This window comes from Pseudopipra pipra, chromosome 11 (genome assembly GCF_036250125.1).
Source record: "Pseudopipra pipra isolate bDixPip1 chromosome 11, bDixPip1.hap1, whole genome shotgun sequence".
NCBI classification, from domain to species: Eukaryota; Metazoa; Chordata; class Aves; order Passeriformes; family Pipridae; genus Pseudopipra; species Pseudopipra pipra.
This window is the reverse complement of record NC_087559.1, coordinates 17,625,472-17,640,318: the sequence shown is the minus strand read 5'-3', so window position 1 is coordinate 17,640,318 and position 14,847 is coordinate 17,625,472. Positions and strand designations below refer to the sequence as shown.

The window sequence follows — 14,847 nt, the reverse complement described above, 5'->3', positions numbered from 1 at the left end:
CCCCCGCCCGCTCCACGTGTCCCGGCGGCCGCTCCCCCCCGGACACCCGATCGCCCGCGGGGCCCCTCTGAGGCCGTGGCCGGGAGACAGGGAGCGGCCCCGCAGCCTCTGGGCTGCCCCGCGTTTTTTTTTCCACCAGGTGGCTGCGGCACAGGGGGGCCGAGTGCAAGACGGGGGGATCGGGCCTTTGGGGGATACAGGGACTCCCAACGCAGCACCGCGGCCAAAGGAGATTGGACCCTTGGGAGCCCACAGGATCCAGCAGCCTGGACAAGGGGGCGAGTCTGGGTCCTTGGTGTTCACAGGGACACCTAGCCCAGCAGCCCAGGTGTGGACTGCAGAGCCCACCAGTGCTTGGTGCCAACTAGCTCCACGGGGCTCCCATCCTGGCCACCCGCACCATGCCCAGGGGTCCCAGCCCCCTGTTCCCCCCCCGCCCCCAGGCAGGCAGGAATCGGGACCAGTCCGTGGTTTGTGTCAAGTCCTTTTTATTCTGTTCCCACAGAAACACCTGGTGAGGGGGCAGCTTCTGGGAGGGAGTCACGACACAGCGGCGGGGGCGGTACGGCACGGTACGGCACAGTACGGCACGGTACGGGGTCACTACGGGTGGCACAGAGCACAGCAGACACGCACACCGTCACAATGTTCAGAGGGAGCGCACCCGGCATCGCACTCACCGCTGGAGACAGCGCCCAGCCGCGCTCGGCCCTCGGTCTTTGCACTCCCCGTCCCCCCGCCCCAGCCAGATCGCCACGGTTCGGGCTGGGGGCCCTGCCTGGCGGGGGTGGGCTCTGTGCCCCCGGTCCTGGCAGGCACGAAGGCAAGGTGGCGGATGTGCTCGGGCGGCGAGATAGGCCCCGGCGGGGTCTCGGTCCCGCGTGCGATTTACACACTGTACAAGTATTTACAGCGCGAGGAGTGGCGGGGCCGGGGAGGCACCCTCAGGCTCTGCACTTGTCAGCGGCGGGGAGAGGCGGCGGGTGTGCGCGGGGCCGGGGGGCTCCTCCGTGGGGCTGCCCCCAGCAGTGCCACGCTGACCCCCCCGTCCCACAGCCACCGGCCTCCCCCCCAGCCTTGGGCACCGGCAGAGCCCCCGGCGAGGGATCTGCCGCGGAGTGAGTGTGGGCTTCCCGCGGCAACCGGGTCCTCGATCACAAGTGCATAAATCTGCTTAGAGCTTTCAGTACAGCGATGGACTGATGGAAAAGAAAAAAGAAAAGTCCAGGCAAAGAACAGCAAGCACTGAAAGGCGGGTGGAACCGTGCAGAGAAGTAGCAAGCCATGCTCTACGACGGGACAGACGGTCACGGGCGCTAGGGCTGCCCTTTGGCAAAGTGGCCCTCCGTGGGTCGAACATGCCACGAATTCATACGCACGGGTGGTCGGTACAGAGTAGTTCTCGGGTCGCTCGGCGGCACGCTTTGCGATGGAACCCTTGGGCGCGACATTGAACTGATTAGCTATTCACAGGTCTTGTTCTGGAGTCGTGTTATTTCGTTGCATAGAACATCGGGCGGGTGGGTGGGCGGGTGCCCCCCGCCGCGGGGGTGCCGGCGGGGCACTGCCAGCGTGGGGAGGCGGCGGGGTGTGGGTGAGCCCCCTCCTCGGGCTGCCTCCCCCCCTGGGGAACCCCCTCCTGGCAGGGCGAGTGGGCTTTGGCCGCCGGCCGCTGCGCTGGCCGTCCCCGCAAAATGGCTTGAGAAGGACTTGGATTGCACAGTAAAAGGAAGGATACTGCTGGAGGCAAAGCTCTCCTGATCTTGTTCCACGGGATTTGTGCTCTTTTGTAGCCTCCTGCACTCTATTGCTTCTACAGACGACAGCCCGTGTGCTAACTCATCGCACAAAGCAAAGAGGGAAGAGGATTTGGTATAAACTTTAGAAAAATAAAACCCCAAAAACGAAAAGAAAATGAACCCAAAGAAACCGAGAAAAAAAGGAACCCCCCTGACGACGCCCCGTGCCCCCCCCCGGTGCAGATGAGGTATACACAGAAATCAAAGTGGGATGATTAAGGCTGTTCTTGAAAGAAAAGGGGTGCCCGCGGCAGGCGCGCTGGCTGCGTGGCGAGGGCGAGCGCAGCCCTTTCAATGCTTCCAATGGCTTTGGGACGTGCGCCCAGCCGGCCGCGCCGCCTGTCAGAGTCCTATGGCCTCGTATTTCGGTAGTGAAACAGTGTTAGGTCCTAGCTGACGCGCTCCGGGGGCTCCCCGGCGGGGCCGGGAGCGGGCCGCAGTGCAGGGGGCGTGGGGACGGCCCCGGCGGGGCGGATGGGGTTGGGAAGGAGGAGTGGCGCCCATGGCGCCCAGCCCTCGGCTTGTGGGGGGGAAAAACCTATGAAGAGGCCAGAGCTGGGGTTCGGAGGGAGCAACTCTGCGTATAATCTTGAGAAAGGGCCGCAGCCCACCCACAGGGCCCGACCCAATGGTCTGTATCAGGCCCATCCCCTCATGGCGGCTGCCGGGGCTTGCCGTGTGCCGCGCTGGAGCTGCTCGCCTGGCGTGGGGGGCACCTGCCCCAGGGCGTCCGCCGGGCCCCTGCTCGGCCGCTTTTTGGTCCAGCATCCAGGGATCGCCCTGCTTTCAAAAGCTTGTGAGAGACAGAGAGAGAGGCATTAGTCTGAGCAGCCTCGTCCTCGCGGAAGGGCCCTGCTGAGCAGCAGTGCCAGCCCGAGCGAATGGGCCCCAGAGAGCCAAGAGGCACTGCCGGCCGAGCAGCTGCTGCCGCCCCCGCGCTGGACGGGCTCCCGGAGCAGAGCCTGGGCCACCCAAACCTTCCATGCAAACCCAGGGTCTGCACCAGCATCCGCATGGCATCGGCCCACACGGCTCTGCCGAGAGTGGGGAACAAGGCCAAGCCCCCATGCCTTGGCTTGGGGCCGGCACTTAGACATGAAAATGGAGATGAGTGGCCCAGAGTGAAGGGATGGAGATGCACCAGGTCCTTCCCACAGTGGTGACTGGGACTGTGGCAGGGCAGAGCTCAGTATGTGCTGGGGCAACAGCAGTGCCACAGGAGCCCCAGGGATGGCATGGTGGAGGGGACCTCAGTGTGAGGATTCATCCTTAAGGGCAGCCAACTTCTCCAGCCCTCTACATGGGCGCTCACCGTTATACTCAGAGTCTGGCGCTGCGTGCTGAATTCATTGGCTTCTTCATAGGTTTTTCCACTGCAACGACTCAATCTCCACTCGCTTCCCAAACTCCTGCAGCAGGAGGGAGCAGGAGGGTGTCAGGCACAGCTGGGGCAGGGAGAGCCCACGGCGCAGTGCCCAGTGCCATCTGCACTCACCTTGTGCCGTTCTCTCACCAGAATGAAGTGAACTTCTTGCCGAAAGCTGACACCGCTGTGGGGAAGCCAGGAGAGGTGTCAGTGTGGCTCCCCTAATCCCCCCCTCCCCGGGCCCCAAACTGTGGGAGCACTGCACCCCAACCATCCCCAGAGCGCCTGACCCCATTTGGCACAGAAGAGCATCACCACCCCATCCCCATCCCAGGAGCAGCCCTCACCTTCAGTCAGTTTGCCTGCTTGTTCTGCTGCCCCCCCTGGCAGGATTTTGGAGAAGACACTCTCTCCTTCCCCACCAGGCTGCCCCGTGGCCATGCCGGCGGGACCACGCGGCCCGGCCGCCCTTGGACCGGCCTTGCTGTCTGCTGGGGGACAAACAAAACCACCATTAGCAAGGGACAGGCCCAGCTGGGGGTGCCAGGCAGCTGGCATGAGAGGGGACAGATGGCACTGTGCCACTGGGGCCCACTGACCTGCTGCTCCCAGGGGCTGCGCCGCTGGAGCTCTCCCTGGCTGCTGTGGCACTTTCGCTGCGGGTTTGGATGTGTCCGTCGGCTCTGCTTTTGTCTGGAATGGGGAAAACAGCTCTCAGGGCTCACTCTCCCAGCAGAGCATCCTCTAGGGGTGGCGCAGGCCAGGAGGAAATGCCCAAACGCTGTTCCAGGGCCCCAAAAGAGGCAGTAAGGGATCCAGGGCATAGGGATGTCTCCTTGAGGGGATGGCTGCTCCCAGGGCACCCAGGGATGGTTGTGGTGGGCATATGGGTGGGATACTCTTTGCCCCGTGGCTCCTGTTTCCAGCCCTTCTGCCAGCCCCTGGCCACAGCCAGCCGGTCTGATCCCAGGCAGAACTGTGGGGTCCAGCCGGCCAAGACCGTACTTACCGCCGGTGCTGGGTGTCCGCCCGGCTGTGCGTGGAGTGCGGTCGGTGCCTTCCCTGCTGCCTGGGCTGGCCCCGGCTGCTGCTGTGGTGGCCGGGCTGAGGCAGGTCCCTGTGTCCTGCCCCTGGCCTCGGGCTGTGCTGAGCCTGCTGGCTGGGCAGCCTGCCGTGCCACTGGCTGCTGCCGTGCTGCCGGCTGCCCTGCCTGCTGCGGCCTGGCCGCCGGCTGCTGCGGGTGTGCGAGGGGCTCCGACTTGGGCGCTGTCGTGGCCGACACGTGTGGCTGGGAAGGCTTCTGTGCCTTGGGGGTCTCGGTGCCATGGTGGTGAGCAGCAGGGCGGGATGACGGGCCATATTCAGCAGAGCTGGGGCCGTAAGGTGCACGGGACTCGGGCTGCTGTGCCTTCTTGGGGCCGGACGGCGGCCCGTGGCTGCGGGGCTCGTGGCGGCCAGACTCTCGTGGGTGCTGCTTTGCCGAGCGGCGCGGGGGCTCATCACTGGCGTGCCGGGAGGTGCCAGAGTGGCGATCGTACTCCCTGTGGTGCCGGTGCTCACGGTGCTGGGGGTAGTCATCATGCTGCCACGGGTCTTCATCAGGGGGCTCGTCATAATCGTGGTAGGTGTGCTTAACTGGGGGTCTCTTCTGCGAGGAAGAGTGGCCACCGTAGTGCCTGACCCTCTCCGCCCGCGCCTCCCTGGGCTTATCAAACCAGTCTGTCTCCTCCTGACCCAAATGATAGGCTTCGGAAACCAAAAACAAACCACAGTCAATCTCTCGCTCGAGGCTGCCCGGGCGGAAGCCATGCAATGAGTGGGAGAGGCAAGCAGCGGGCACGCGCGCAGGGGACAGCACGTGCCGGTGGGGACGGGACGCGGCGCGGCATGGCGCTGTGGGGCACCGTGCAGGACCGGCTAACACCGAACACCCGGGGTGGGGGGAGGAAGGCACGTGTCAAGCAAACTGAGGCGGTGAGAGTGTCTCTGCGTACGAGCGGACAGGCATGCCCCGGGGAAGTGCCATGCTCTGGGGTGGTCACCACGGGGAGCCGTTACCTTCGCTGTCTGAGACAACGCAATGGGCATCGTCCATGCCGTAGCCCTCCTCGTGCTTGTACGAGTGACTCCTTGGCACGTCTTTGATGTGCTTTTGCACATCAGGCAACGAGTGGCTGGAGCAGAACTGGGAGCAGGGGTCCCCTGCAGATTGAGGGCCTGGCCCCCCCGCAGTGCGTGACCCCCCCACTGACTTCCCCAGGGGGCTGACGGGGCTCTCCTCCTCCGAGGGCTGCGAGCGCATGGGCGCCCGCCCGCGGCTCTGGCTCATGCTGAGGGATGAGGGCTTGGAGCTGACTTTCTGGGAGCGCTCCATGCCCTCCCGTTCATAGGACTTGCTCCGGCTGCCCATCTCCCGGCCAGAGGACTTTTCCACCCCATAGCCAGAGGAGCGGGTTCTGCTGCTGCTGGAGTAGACCCGCTCATCTTCATCCACCAGATCCCGGCTGGAGACGCCATAGTACTTCTGCTGCTCGTAGACGTTCTTTTTCAGGCCATAGGTGATCTCATCCTGCAGCTTCTTGGCCCTGGAGGCCACGTTGCTGCTGCCAACTGAGGTTGTTGCTGAGTAGGAGGCCAGGTCTGACTCCACGTCTTTGGCTTCTTCGATGGGCGAGAACTTGGAGATCTTCTGCTCCATGCCCTGCTTCCTGTGCTTGCTGCGTTTGGAGGAGATGACGGCGGGTGCCAGGTTTTTGGATGAATGCTTCGGTAGTGGTGTGCCAGAGCCATGCTTGTCCACCCGTGAGGAGTGCCGGTATTCACTGTCCCCATAGTAGTAGCTCGAGCTGGTGGAGCTCCCTGACACTCTGCCATTGCTCTCTGTGCCCCGGTAGTAGCTGTTCTTCCCACGATAGTCAGGGCCATGGTGGTCGTAGATGTCCTCCTCAGACTCCTCCTCAGCTTTGGTGTAACAGCAGGGCCGGCTGGAGCCCTCGGTGTCCCCCAGGTCACTCTTCTCCCTGACGTGGCGGCTGTCGACGCTTGTGCCCACCGGCTCCGCTTTGTGCCCCTCCACCGCTGGACTCTCCTTGGTGAGCTCGCTGATGTCCTCAATCATCACATAGTTACGGGGGATGTTCTGCTCCAGGCTGGTGTAGAGGGACTCTGAAGAGTAGCTGGCCGAGGGGCCTGGTGTCGTGCTGGTTCTCTCAGCCGGCCGGGTCTCAGGCGCCTTGTACTGCTCGTAGCTGCCACTTGCCGGTGCGGTGCTGAAGGTGACGTCAGGCACGGCAGAGGAGCTGGTGGCTGCACTGATGACCTCGTAGTTGGTGGGGATCTTCTGTTCCAGGTCAGCCAGTGAGGTCTGCCGTGGCTTCTGGTGCCCGCCAGCTAAGTCTGCTGGGCTCTGATAGAGGGTGGGCTGTGCTGCCGGCACGGCGGCTGCCCCGGCATAGGCGCTGGGAGCTTGGTAGGGGTTTGGGGGCTGGAAGCCTGGCTGGGCTGGTGTGGCCAGCTCTGGGTATGTGGTGCCGTGGGCCGGGAAGGCACCGGGTGAGGTGAAGGTGGGCAGTGGGGCTGCCGACAAGCCATCCTGCGAGGTGCTGGCTGCAGGGTACTGGGGGTGCTGCAGGCGCGGCGGCGGGAAGGCAGCAGGGCCCTGTGGGGCGGGGTAGGGGTAGGCGCCATAGGAGGCGGCGGCAGCGGTGGCGGTGTAGTCGGGGTACTGCCCAGCAGGTGTGGGGCGCAGGCCAGCGCCGTCATAGGCGGCGAGGCGCAGGCTGTGCAGCTCGCTGTCGGACAGGTAGTCCCGGCGGTCCCCAGGGTAGCGCAGGTAGGGGTGGTCCCGCCCACCACCCCGATCCTTCAGCAGCGACTCCTTGCGCTGGGTGATGCCCAGCTCCAGGTACTTCAGCTTGGCATCAATCTCCTTCTCCTCCTCGTCCAGCTCCGCCTGCTTCTTCCGCAGCTTGGTGGCCTCATGCTCCACCAGCCTCAGGTCACGGTCAAGCTCCTTCAGCAGGCTGGCCTTGGTGACCGGCGCGGTGGCCTTGGTGGCCAGGCTGCTCAGGTAGAGCTGGGAGGCGGCCGGGCTGGCCAGGGGGACGTGGGGCTCCTCGGGCGGTGGGCTGGGCAGTGTCCGCTTCACCTTGCGTGCCAGTGAGCTCGACTGCAGCCCCCCCACCTGCAAAGCCAAGGGACACTGGGTCAGGGGGGCAGGTGGGTGTCCCCCCATGTCCCACCCCAAGCACCACAGCGCTCCTCCCATGCCCCGGGGGTTGTGGTGAGGCGTCCCACTGTGCACGTGTTCCCCCACACACTGAGGAAGCGGCGTTTATGTAAAAGCGCAATAAATAGGATGGAAGTAACAGGCAGGGCGCTTTCCGTGAGTAATTACCGGGGGTGGCAGCCGGCCAAGTGCCAGGCTGGCCACGTGTGTGCCCTCTGCTGCAAAAAATGCTTTCTATCTGCGGGCATGTGGCAGAGGGACTCGGGAGACTGCCTGGGGTGCTGCTGCCCCAGGAATTGCCCCGTGGCTCTTTCCTGGGCACTTAGCAGCTCAAGGCAACCTCAGTGTGTAGGGACAAAGGTGGGAGCAAGAGCCACCGCAACCCGAAATGGAGTTGTGGGTTATGGTGGCTCCTTGTGTGAGAAGGGAGACCCAGCTAGAGCAGGGGAAATGGGATACGGGACAGCCCTGATCCTGCCATCCCACAGCACCTCCTGCCTGCTGACAGGCTCATGCAGCCAGTGGACCTCCAAGGCCTCCCTCTGGCTGCCAGTGTCGCTGCACATGTCTGTGCCCACTGGCTGCCATCAGCTGCCACAGGAAGCTGGCCTTTTGAAATATTAATTGCTGCAGTGCTAATGAAACTGAAGTGTCCCAAGGTGCCTCCCGGGGCTGATCCCTGAGGGGAAGATTGTTCCCTGTGGTGACATACCTGGGTGCTGGGCAGCAGTGGGTGCTGATAGAGGGAAAACCTGTCTTTGCCGGCCTCCTCGGCGGTGGGGCTGATGGGCTTGGGGTCAGAGAGGGAGCGCTGCATGGTCTTGATGGGGCGTGGCAGCGTCTGCTGGCGCTGGGCTAAGTCCGTGGTGAAGTGCTTCTGCGGGGGGACGTGGGCCTTGTTCAGCCGCTCGCTGGTGGCGAAGGAGGACTCCAGGAGACGGTGGGGGGACAGGGGTGAGACAGGTGAGTAGAGGACCTGGGGAGAGCGGGGTGGCTGGCGGGTCACCAGCTGGGAGAGGGATTCGGCCGGCAAATGGGACTGGTAGCCAATTTCCAGGGGATCTGGCTTCTTCTTCTCGAACTTGCCTAGGGTCTGCTGCCGGACTGCGTGAGGGTCCAGGGGGCCTGTGCTCACTATCTGGAGGTTGGTAGAGTAGGGTGGGATGGTGGTGGGCACCGTCAACTGGGGGACCACGACGCCAGGTTGAGGGGCCGGCTCTGGCTCTGTCTGGCAGGCCAGGCTCTCACCCCGCTGCGTCTTCTCCGGGGCCGAGATGTACTTCACGATCTCCACCCGGGGGTCATGGGTGGTGATGTGGATGGAGGGGGAGACACGGAGGAGCTGGTCGGGCTCTGTTTGCACTGAGCAGTCGCTGATGGTCTGGATGCCCACACTGGCTGTACCACGGGTCACCCCGTCCGTCTTGCCCTCAGCGCTGGCCTCGGCATGCCGTGAGGCTCTGGAGCGCCGGCGGCGCACAGGCTGCTCCCACTCCCCGCTGTCCTCCTCGTCTGTCTGCACGCTGCAGTCAGCGCTGCGCCGCGTCCGCCGTCGCCGTGACAGCATGTACCGCTCCTCGCCATCCTCCTCGTCTGTCTGCACACTGCTGTCCGCTGTCTTCCTTGCCACGAAGGCCTCCCGTGTCGTCTCCTTCTCGTAGGCATCCCGCAGCCGTGGCATCGAGTTCCTCTTCTTGATGCCCCGGCCGGGCTCCCAGGATTCCTCGACTTGCAGTGACATGTCCGAGGCTGAGCTGCTGAGCGGCCGCTGCGGCACAGGGTAGCGGGGGCCGGTGGGCCCCTCTGGGGGTGCCTGGCCCGGTGGGGCCCATGCCTGCCCGTTGTGTGGCAGCCCCCGTGGCGCCTCGGCAGGCCCCTCAGGCGGGCGGGCGGTGGGCTCGACGGGTGCAGGGAAGATGGTCTTCTGCCGCTTCTGCTCCTCCAGCTGCTGCTGCAGCTGGTGCTGGAGCTGGTGGATGTGCTCGAGTTGGAGGCGCTGCTGGGCGAGCTGCTCCCGCTGCAGCGCCAGCTGTGCGTGCCGCTCCTCCTGCTGCTGCTGCAGCACCTGCTGCTTGATGCACTGCAGCTCCTGCAGCTCCCGCTGCACCAACATCTGCTCCTTCTCACGGTGCCGCTGCAGCTCCGCGCGCTCCCTCTCCAGCTCCTCCTGCAGCCGCAGCTGCCGCAGCTTCTCCAGCTCCACGCGCTCCCGCTCCAGCTGCAGCACGTGCTCCTGCTGCTTGCGCTGACGTTCCTCTTCCCGCTCCCGCTCCTCCCGCAGAGCCCCATCCAGTGGCGGCTTGGGCGCTGCGGCTGCTTGCACGCTCTCCTTGGCGGCTGCTGGTGCTGCCGGTGCCTCCACACGGGGGGCAGCCGGTGGCGGCTCCACTCTCTGCAAGCCACTGGTGGGGGCAGCTGGGGCAGCAGGGGCTTTGGGAGTGGGACCAGCTCCCGCCGTTGCTGGTGCTGTGCTGACAACAGGCTTCCCCAGGTAGACAGGTGTCTCCATCAGTGAGGCTGCTGGGGCTGGACGGCTTGGAGCTGGGTGGCTTGGGGCTGCGTGGCTCGGGGCTGCGTGGCTCGGGGCTGCATGACTTGGGGCTGCGTGGCTTGGGGCTGGGAAGCGGTACAGGCCCTGTGCTGCCAGCGGGACACGGGGGGTGACGACGGGCAGCCTGGCCAGGCTGGCCAGTGGGACCGCTGCTACACCACCAGGGCCGTAGGGTCTGTACAGCCCACGCAGCATGGGCCGCAGTACTGAGGCCGGCTGGGTGGTGATGGGCAGCGTGGAGGCGATGGGCGTGTTGATGGTGGAGTAGATCATGCCGTCAGCGGCCCGCACGGTTGCAGTGGAAGGAAGCATCTGCCGGATGGCGCCCAGGCGGACGCCGGGAACATTGTACTGTGCCAGGTTGCTGAAGCCCTGCCGTCCCTCGGGGAAGGTGGGGTTGTACATCCCGCCGGGTTTGGGTGGTACAGGGCCCTGCTGCTGAGCTGCCAGCCCCCCTGTGCCCCCCTGCCCAGCGCTGGGGCCGTAGGGCAGCATGTCGGGGCCGTTGGCATGCCGGCCCCCGTACTGGTCCATGGAGTTGAGGGCAGCACACATGCGGCTGATCTCACGTGCTGTGGTGGCACTGTAGTGGGCCAGGCTGGACTCCTGGAAGCTGGCCAGGTCCCCCCGGGGCGAGAAACGGTAGTCGGAGTAGATGTTGGAGGCTGAGCTGTACCTCCGCATGGGGAATGGGTGGCTCAGCAGCTCTCCAGGTTGTCGCAGGTCGGAGAAGGAGCCATACTGCAGCCCTTGGCCCAGGTAACCCCCCTCAGCAAAGCCCACGCTGTAGGAGTGCTTCATGGTGCTCAGGTCCACAGCGGCATCACCCGCCGGGGAGGGGAAGGGCTGATCCCCCTTCGTGTGGTAGTAGCCCATCCCGATTTCAGAGAGGTTTGTGTCTGACATGGAAGAGTAGAGGCGGCCAAAGGCGCTAGCTGCATAAAATTTCTGCTCCTCATAGAGTGCAGGTGCTGGGGCCGGCTGCTCCCGGTAGGGGAAGGTCTCCGGCAGCTCTGGCTCTCTGCTGCCATAGAGGGGCCCGCTGGCTTTCCGTCCAGGCGCCACCGTTGCCTCCCCGGCTTTTTTCTCTGGCATCTTGGAGGTGGGGTTGAAAGCGCCGGTGCAGCTGCCGCCGAAGGGGAACTTGTAGACCATGTCACAGCAGGCCACCTGGCTTTCTGGCTTCACGCCTGTGAGGTCCAGCACATTGGTCGGCGCCTCCTCCTTCAGCACTTTGGTCACTGGGCCAGTAGCTGCCTCCTCCATCTGCACCATCATCACCTGGGACTTTTTGCCGCCTAGGGCAAGGAGAGGGCTCTGGCTCTTCAGCTCCACCGGCACTGCCCGGTACACCTCCGAGCCTGGCTCTGGCGGGAAGGACTGTGGAAGGCCACCGGCATTCTGCACCCCGCCAGTCTGTGTGAGGAGCACATCCTTCTTCGCCATCTGGCCCGGCACACCATACCTCGCAAATTTGGTCTGGGGGCCAGCGGCAGGCTCGGGCTTGCCACTGGCTACCCCACTGGCTCTGACAGTGGCTGTCTGGACTCCCTGCTCCACCTGCTTCACCTGTGCCAAGCACACTGGGCTCCCAGTCCCCTGCCCGAAGTCCACACGGCTCTGGAAAGGGTCTCCATAGACCACAGGTTGTTTGGACTGTGAAAGGATCATGGGGGAGGCAATGGCCAGGCCGGCAGTGCTGGCTGCTGCGATGATGGCATGGGGCTGCTCCTGGGCATTGAGGTTGATGATCAAGGGCTGGATGGCCGTGGACTGCCGGTTTGGGATGTGGTCCAGGGTCAGGCAATACTTCCTGGCCTCAGTGGCCAAGGATGTGAGATCCATGCCTTGGTCTGTTATGATGATGGGGGCAGACTTCAGTGCGGTCCGCAAATCCACAGCATTGCTGCTTGGCACCTTGGGCCCTGGCTCCACTCGAGACGTGCCGGGGATGGAGGAGATGCGGCAGAGAGATATGTTTTCCGCAGGGAGCGCTCCCCAGCTGTATAGCCCTGTGATGCCGTCAGCAGCTGAAGTCACGGCAGGTGCTTTCTGGGCATGGTCCTTCACTGGCTGTGCCCTGATGTAGGCACCTGCCAGCTGCTCTGGCTCCGGTGTCTGGGTGTAACCGTGGGCCAGCAGCTGCCGGCTTGGCCTGGTGGGGGATGAGGTCGGGGACGTCAAGGCGCCAGAGCTGACTGGCTTGGTTTGGCTGGCTGCGTCGGCCGCCAGTGTGATCACCATGAAGGGGGAGTCCTGTGAGGAGGCCTGCCGGGTCAGGCGCGGCGAGCCCGCCCGGTGCGGTGTCTGCGTCCCCTGTGCCACCATGGGGGAAGACGTGTCCGGGCCAGCAGCCGCGGCAGAGAGACCCTCGTAGGAGAGGACGGGGCTCTGTGTCTGCGTGGAAAACTCAGCTGTGGCCTTGGTGGTGCGGGTGGGACTCTGTGTGGGGGAGGTAGGAGAGAGTGGAGGGCTGGAGGTTTTGAAGAAGGGGTATGTCTTGGGCAGTGCAGGCTTGCTGTCGCTCACGGCTGGGAGCTTCTCCCTGGCTGTCTGCACGCTGATCTCCACCGTCCTGGTTCTGCTGGTGTCCTCTGTCTGTGAGCCATAGCTGACGGTGCTCTTTGCTGGAGTGTAGCTTCTCCCAGCTATAGATGGGGTCTCTGGAGCTGGTGAGCTGTAGCTCCGCAGTGTGCTCCCGGGGCTGCCCGCTGCTGTCGTCACTGTGCTGGCACCTTTGCTGAAGGCATAAGGAGTGGTGGTAGCCTTGGATACTGGGCTGGGTGCTGCCGGGGCACTCTGGACCTTGGCTAGGTCTTGCCCCTCTTTTGCAAAATGCTGGGTGACCCGGACATCAGGAATGGTTTTGCCCGTGCTGCTGTCAGAGCTGGCAAAGGAGACAGGAGCAGAGAGCTGTGTGGGGCTGGTGCCGGGGGTGAGTGGGCCGCCGTTCTGTTTCAACAGCTCAGCGTAGGCGCTCTCAGCATTGAGGAAGCGCTTCTCCTGGTACGCCTCCTCCTGCCCCTTTGCCTTCTCACCCTGCTCGAGGGCCAGGTCGAAGGAAGAGGACTGGTGCATCCTGGAGATGCTCTGCGAGGTCTGCAGGATCTCCTCATACACTGCTCCCACCTTCGGCAGGGCGCTGGGATAGTCAGGCTGGGAGGGGCGCATGAGGCTGCTGTCGTACCGGTACTCGTCGGCATACTGGTACTCGAAGCCGTTCTGGCCCTCGGTGCCGCGGTAGCCGACCTGCTGGTAGGTGCTGCCAAAGGAAGAGGCCGGCTGGGCCTGCTGGACCTGCTGCTTCTGCATCATCTCTGCCTTCCTCATCATCTCCTCGTAGGCTTCCTCGGCGCTCTTGAGGGGCTTGCTGGTGGGCTGGCTGGGGCCAGTCTCCACCTTCTCTGTTGGGGAGTAGAGCGACATGAAGGTGGGCAGGTTGTACTCGCTGCCCGACTTGTATAGCTTGGAGGTCACAGCGTCAAAGCTCTCTGCCTCTGAGTCGATGGAAGGCGAGTACTCCGAGCAGGAGGAGCGGTGCAGCTCCTCCATCTCTGCTGCCTGTCGCAGCTCCTCAGTGGGGGAGGCGTCCTCGATGGGGGAGAGGTTGCTGGGGGGGGTTTTGGAGCGCTCCCTCCTCCGCTGGGCCCTCAGCTCCTCCTTGTCACGCTTGGTCTTGCGTGCTGTGCTCCGGATGCGCTGCTGCTCCACCTCCCGCATCTTCTCCTGCTCCCGCAGCAGCTCCTCTTCCTCCCGCATCTCCTCCTCCTCAGATGAGTCCTCAATGGTGGGCAGCAAGGGGCCGTGTGAGCGGTGCCGAGCCTTCCTCTGCTGCTTCACCTCCTCCAGCCGCTGGCGGCGGCTGGGGCTGCTGTCGCTGTCCTCCTCCAGAGAGGAGATGGAGGTTGGTGAGGTGCCCGAGGTGTAACTGGGCGTTGTGGCTGGTAGGGTGGAGGAATACTCGCCCCGGGAGCGTTCCTCAGGGGAGCCTGTCAGGCTCTCCATCTCCAGCTCGGGCTCCCGGTCCAGGCTGGTGTCCGCCTCCTGGCCCATCTCCATCTCCCGGCCATAGCCAGTTGTGCTGTTCAGCTCAATGGTCTTGAATCGCCGGAGCCCACCCTGGGCTGTGCTCAAGTCATCACCCTCTGCTGCCTCCACCTCCTTCCTCTCCTCCGTGTACATGCTGCTGGCACCATGTGGCAGGCGCCGCTTGGCTGGTGCTGGCTCTTTGCCCTTCTCTGCCTCGGCCTTCTGCCCGGCTTTGGGGATGCTGTACTTGGTGCGCCCGTAGCCTTCCTCCTCCTCTTCAAGGTTGTCCTCCTCTGCACTCATCTCCAGGATCTGCCTCCGCATGAACTCCTCATCGCTCACCTCCGCCTCCCGGCCTTTGGCCCGGGGGGGCACTGGGGAGAAGCCCCCCTCACTGCTGTCCTCCACGTAGTCATGCCGCAGCTTGCTGCCAAACTCATCTGAGGACTCAGCACTTTCCCGCCGCTCCCGCTGGTTATCCCACTCCTCATCCTCCTCCAAGATGTCCTCCAGCTCCTCGTCCGAGTCGAAGGCTTCGGGGGTGATAGAGAGGTACCGTGGCCGCTGCCGTTGTCGCTGATCCTCCTGTGTCTCCGAACGGCCTTTGCCATGCTCGGTGGGCTCTGGTGGGGCACCCCGGCCTTCCAGGAGGGGCCGCATGCTGCTTTCCAGCTTGGTGAGCTCGGAGGGGCTGGGGGGGCTCTGCCCGGCCAGCCCGGTGCTGCTCAGCTTCTCCTCCTCCTGCTGCACCAGGCCGGTGATCTCGCTCTGTGAGCTGGAGATGCCATCGGAGGAGTAGCCGGTGTCGCTGAGGCTCTGGGGGCTGCGGGACAGGTCTGGGGGGTAAGGCTTGCTCCCATCCTGTGGGCAAGGG

General features: G+C 64.5%; 1 protein-coding gene across 2 annotated transcripts in view; it reads right to left on the bottom strand.

Annotated features, from left to right (window-relative positions):
- Positions 1 to 471: 471 nt before the first annotated feature.
- BSN (bassoon presynaptic cytomatrix protein) overlaps positions 472 to 14,847 on the bottom strand; it is a 93,827-nt gene continuing 79,451 nt past the window's right edge. The window contains exons 5-12 of one of the 2 annotated variants that reach the window (XM_064667923.1): positions 8,106 to 14,834; positions 5,224 to 7,348; positions 4,175 to 4,911; positions 3,765 to 3,858; positions 3,513 to 3,656; positions 3,295 to 3,349; positions 3,112 to 3,208; positions 472 to 2,592 (exon numbers count right to left, since the gene is read on the bottom strand). In XM_064667923.1, coding sequence (XP_064523993.1) covers positions 3,309 to 3,349; positions 3,513 to 3,656; positions 3,765 to 3,858; positions 4,175 to 4,911; positions 5,224 to 7,348; positions 8,106 to 14,834 — 9,870 coding nt within the window. In that variant the 3' untranslated portion in view covers positions 472 to 2,592; positions 3,112 to 3,208; positions 3,295 to 3,308. The remainder of the gene's footprint in view (positions 2,593 to 3,111; positions 3,209 to 3,294; positions 3,350 to 3,512; positions 3,657 to 3,764; positions 3,859 to 4,174; positions 4,912 to 5,223; positions 7,349 to 8,105; positions 14,835 to 14,847) is intronic. The other variant, XM_064667924.1, reaches the window with a different exon arrangement.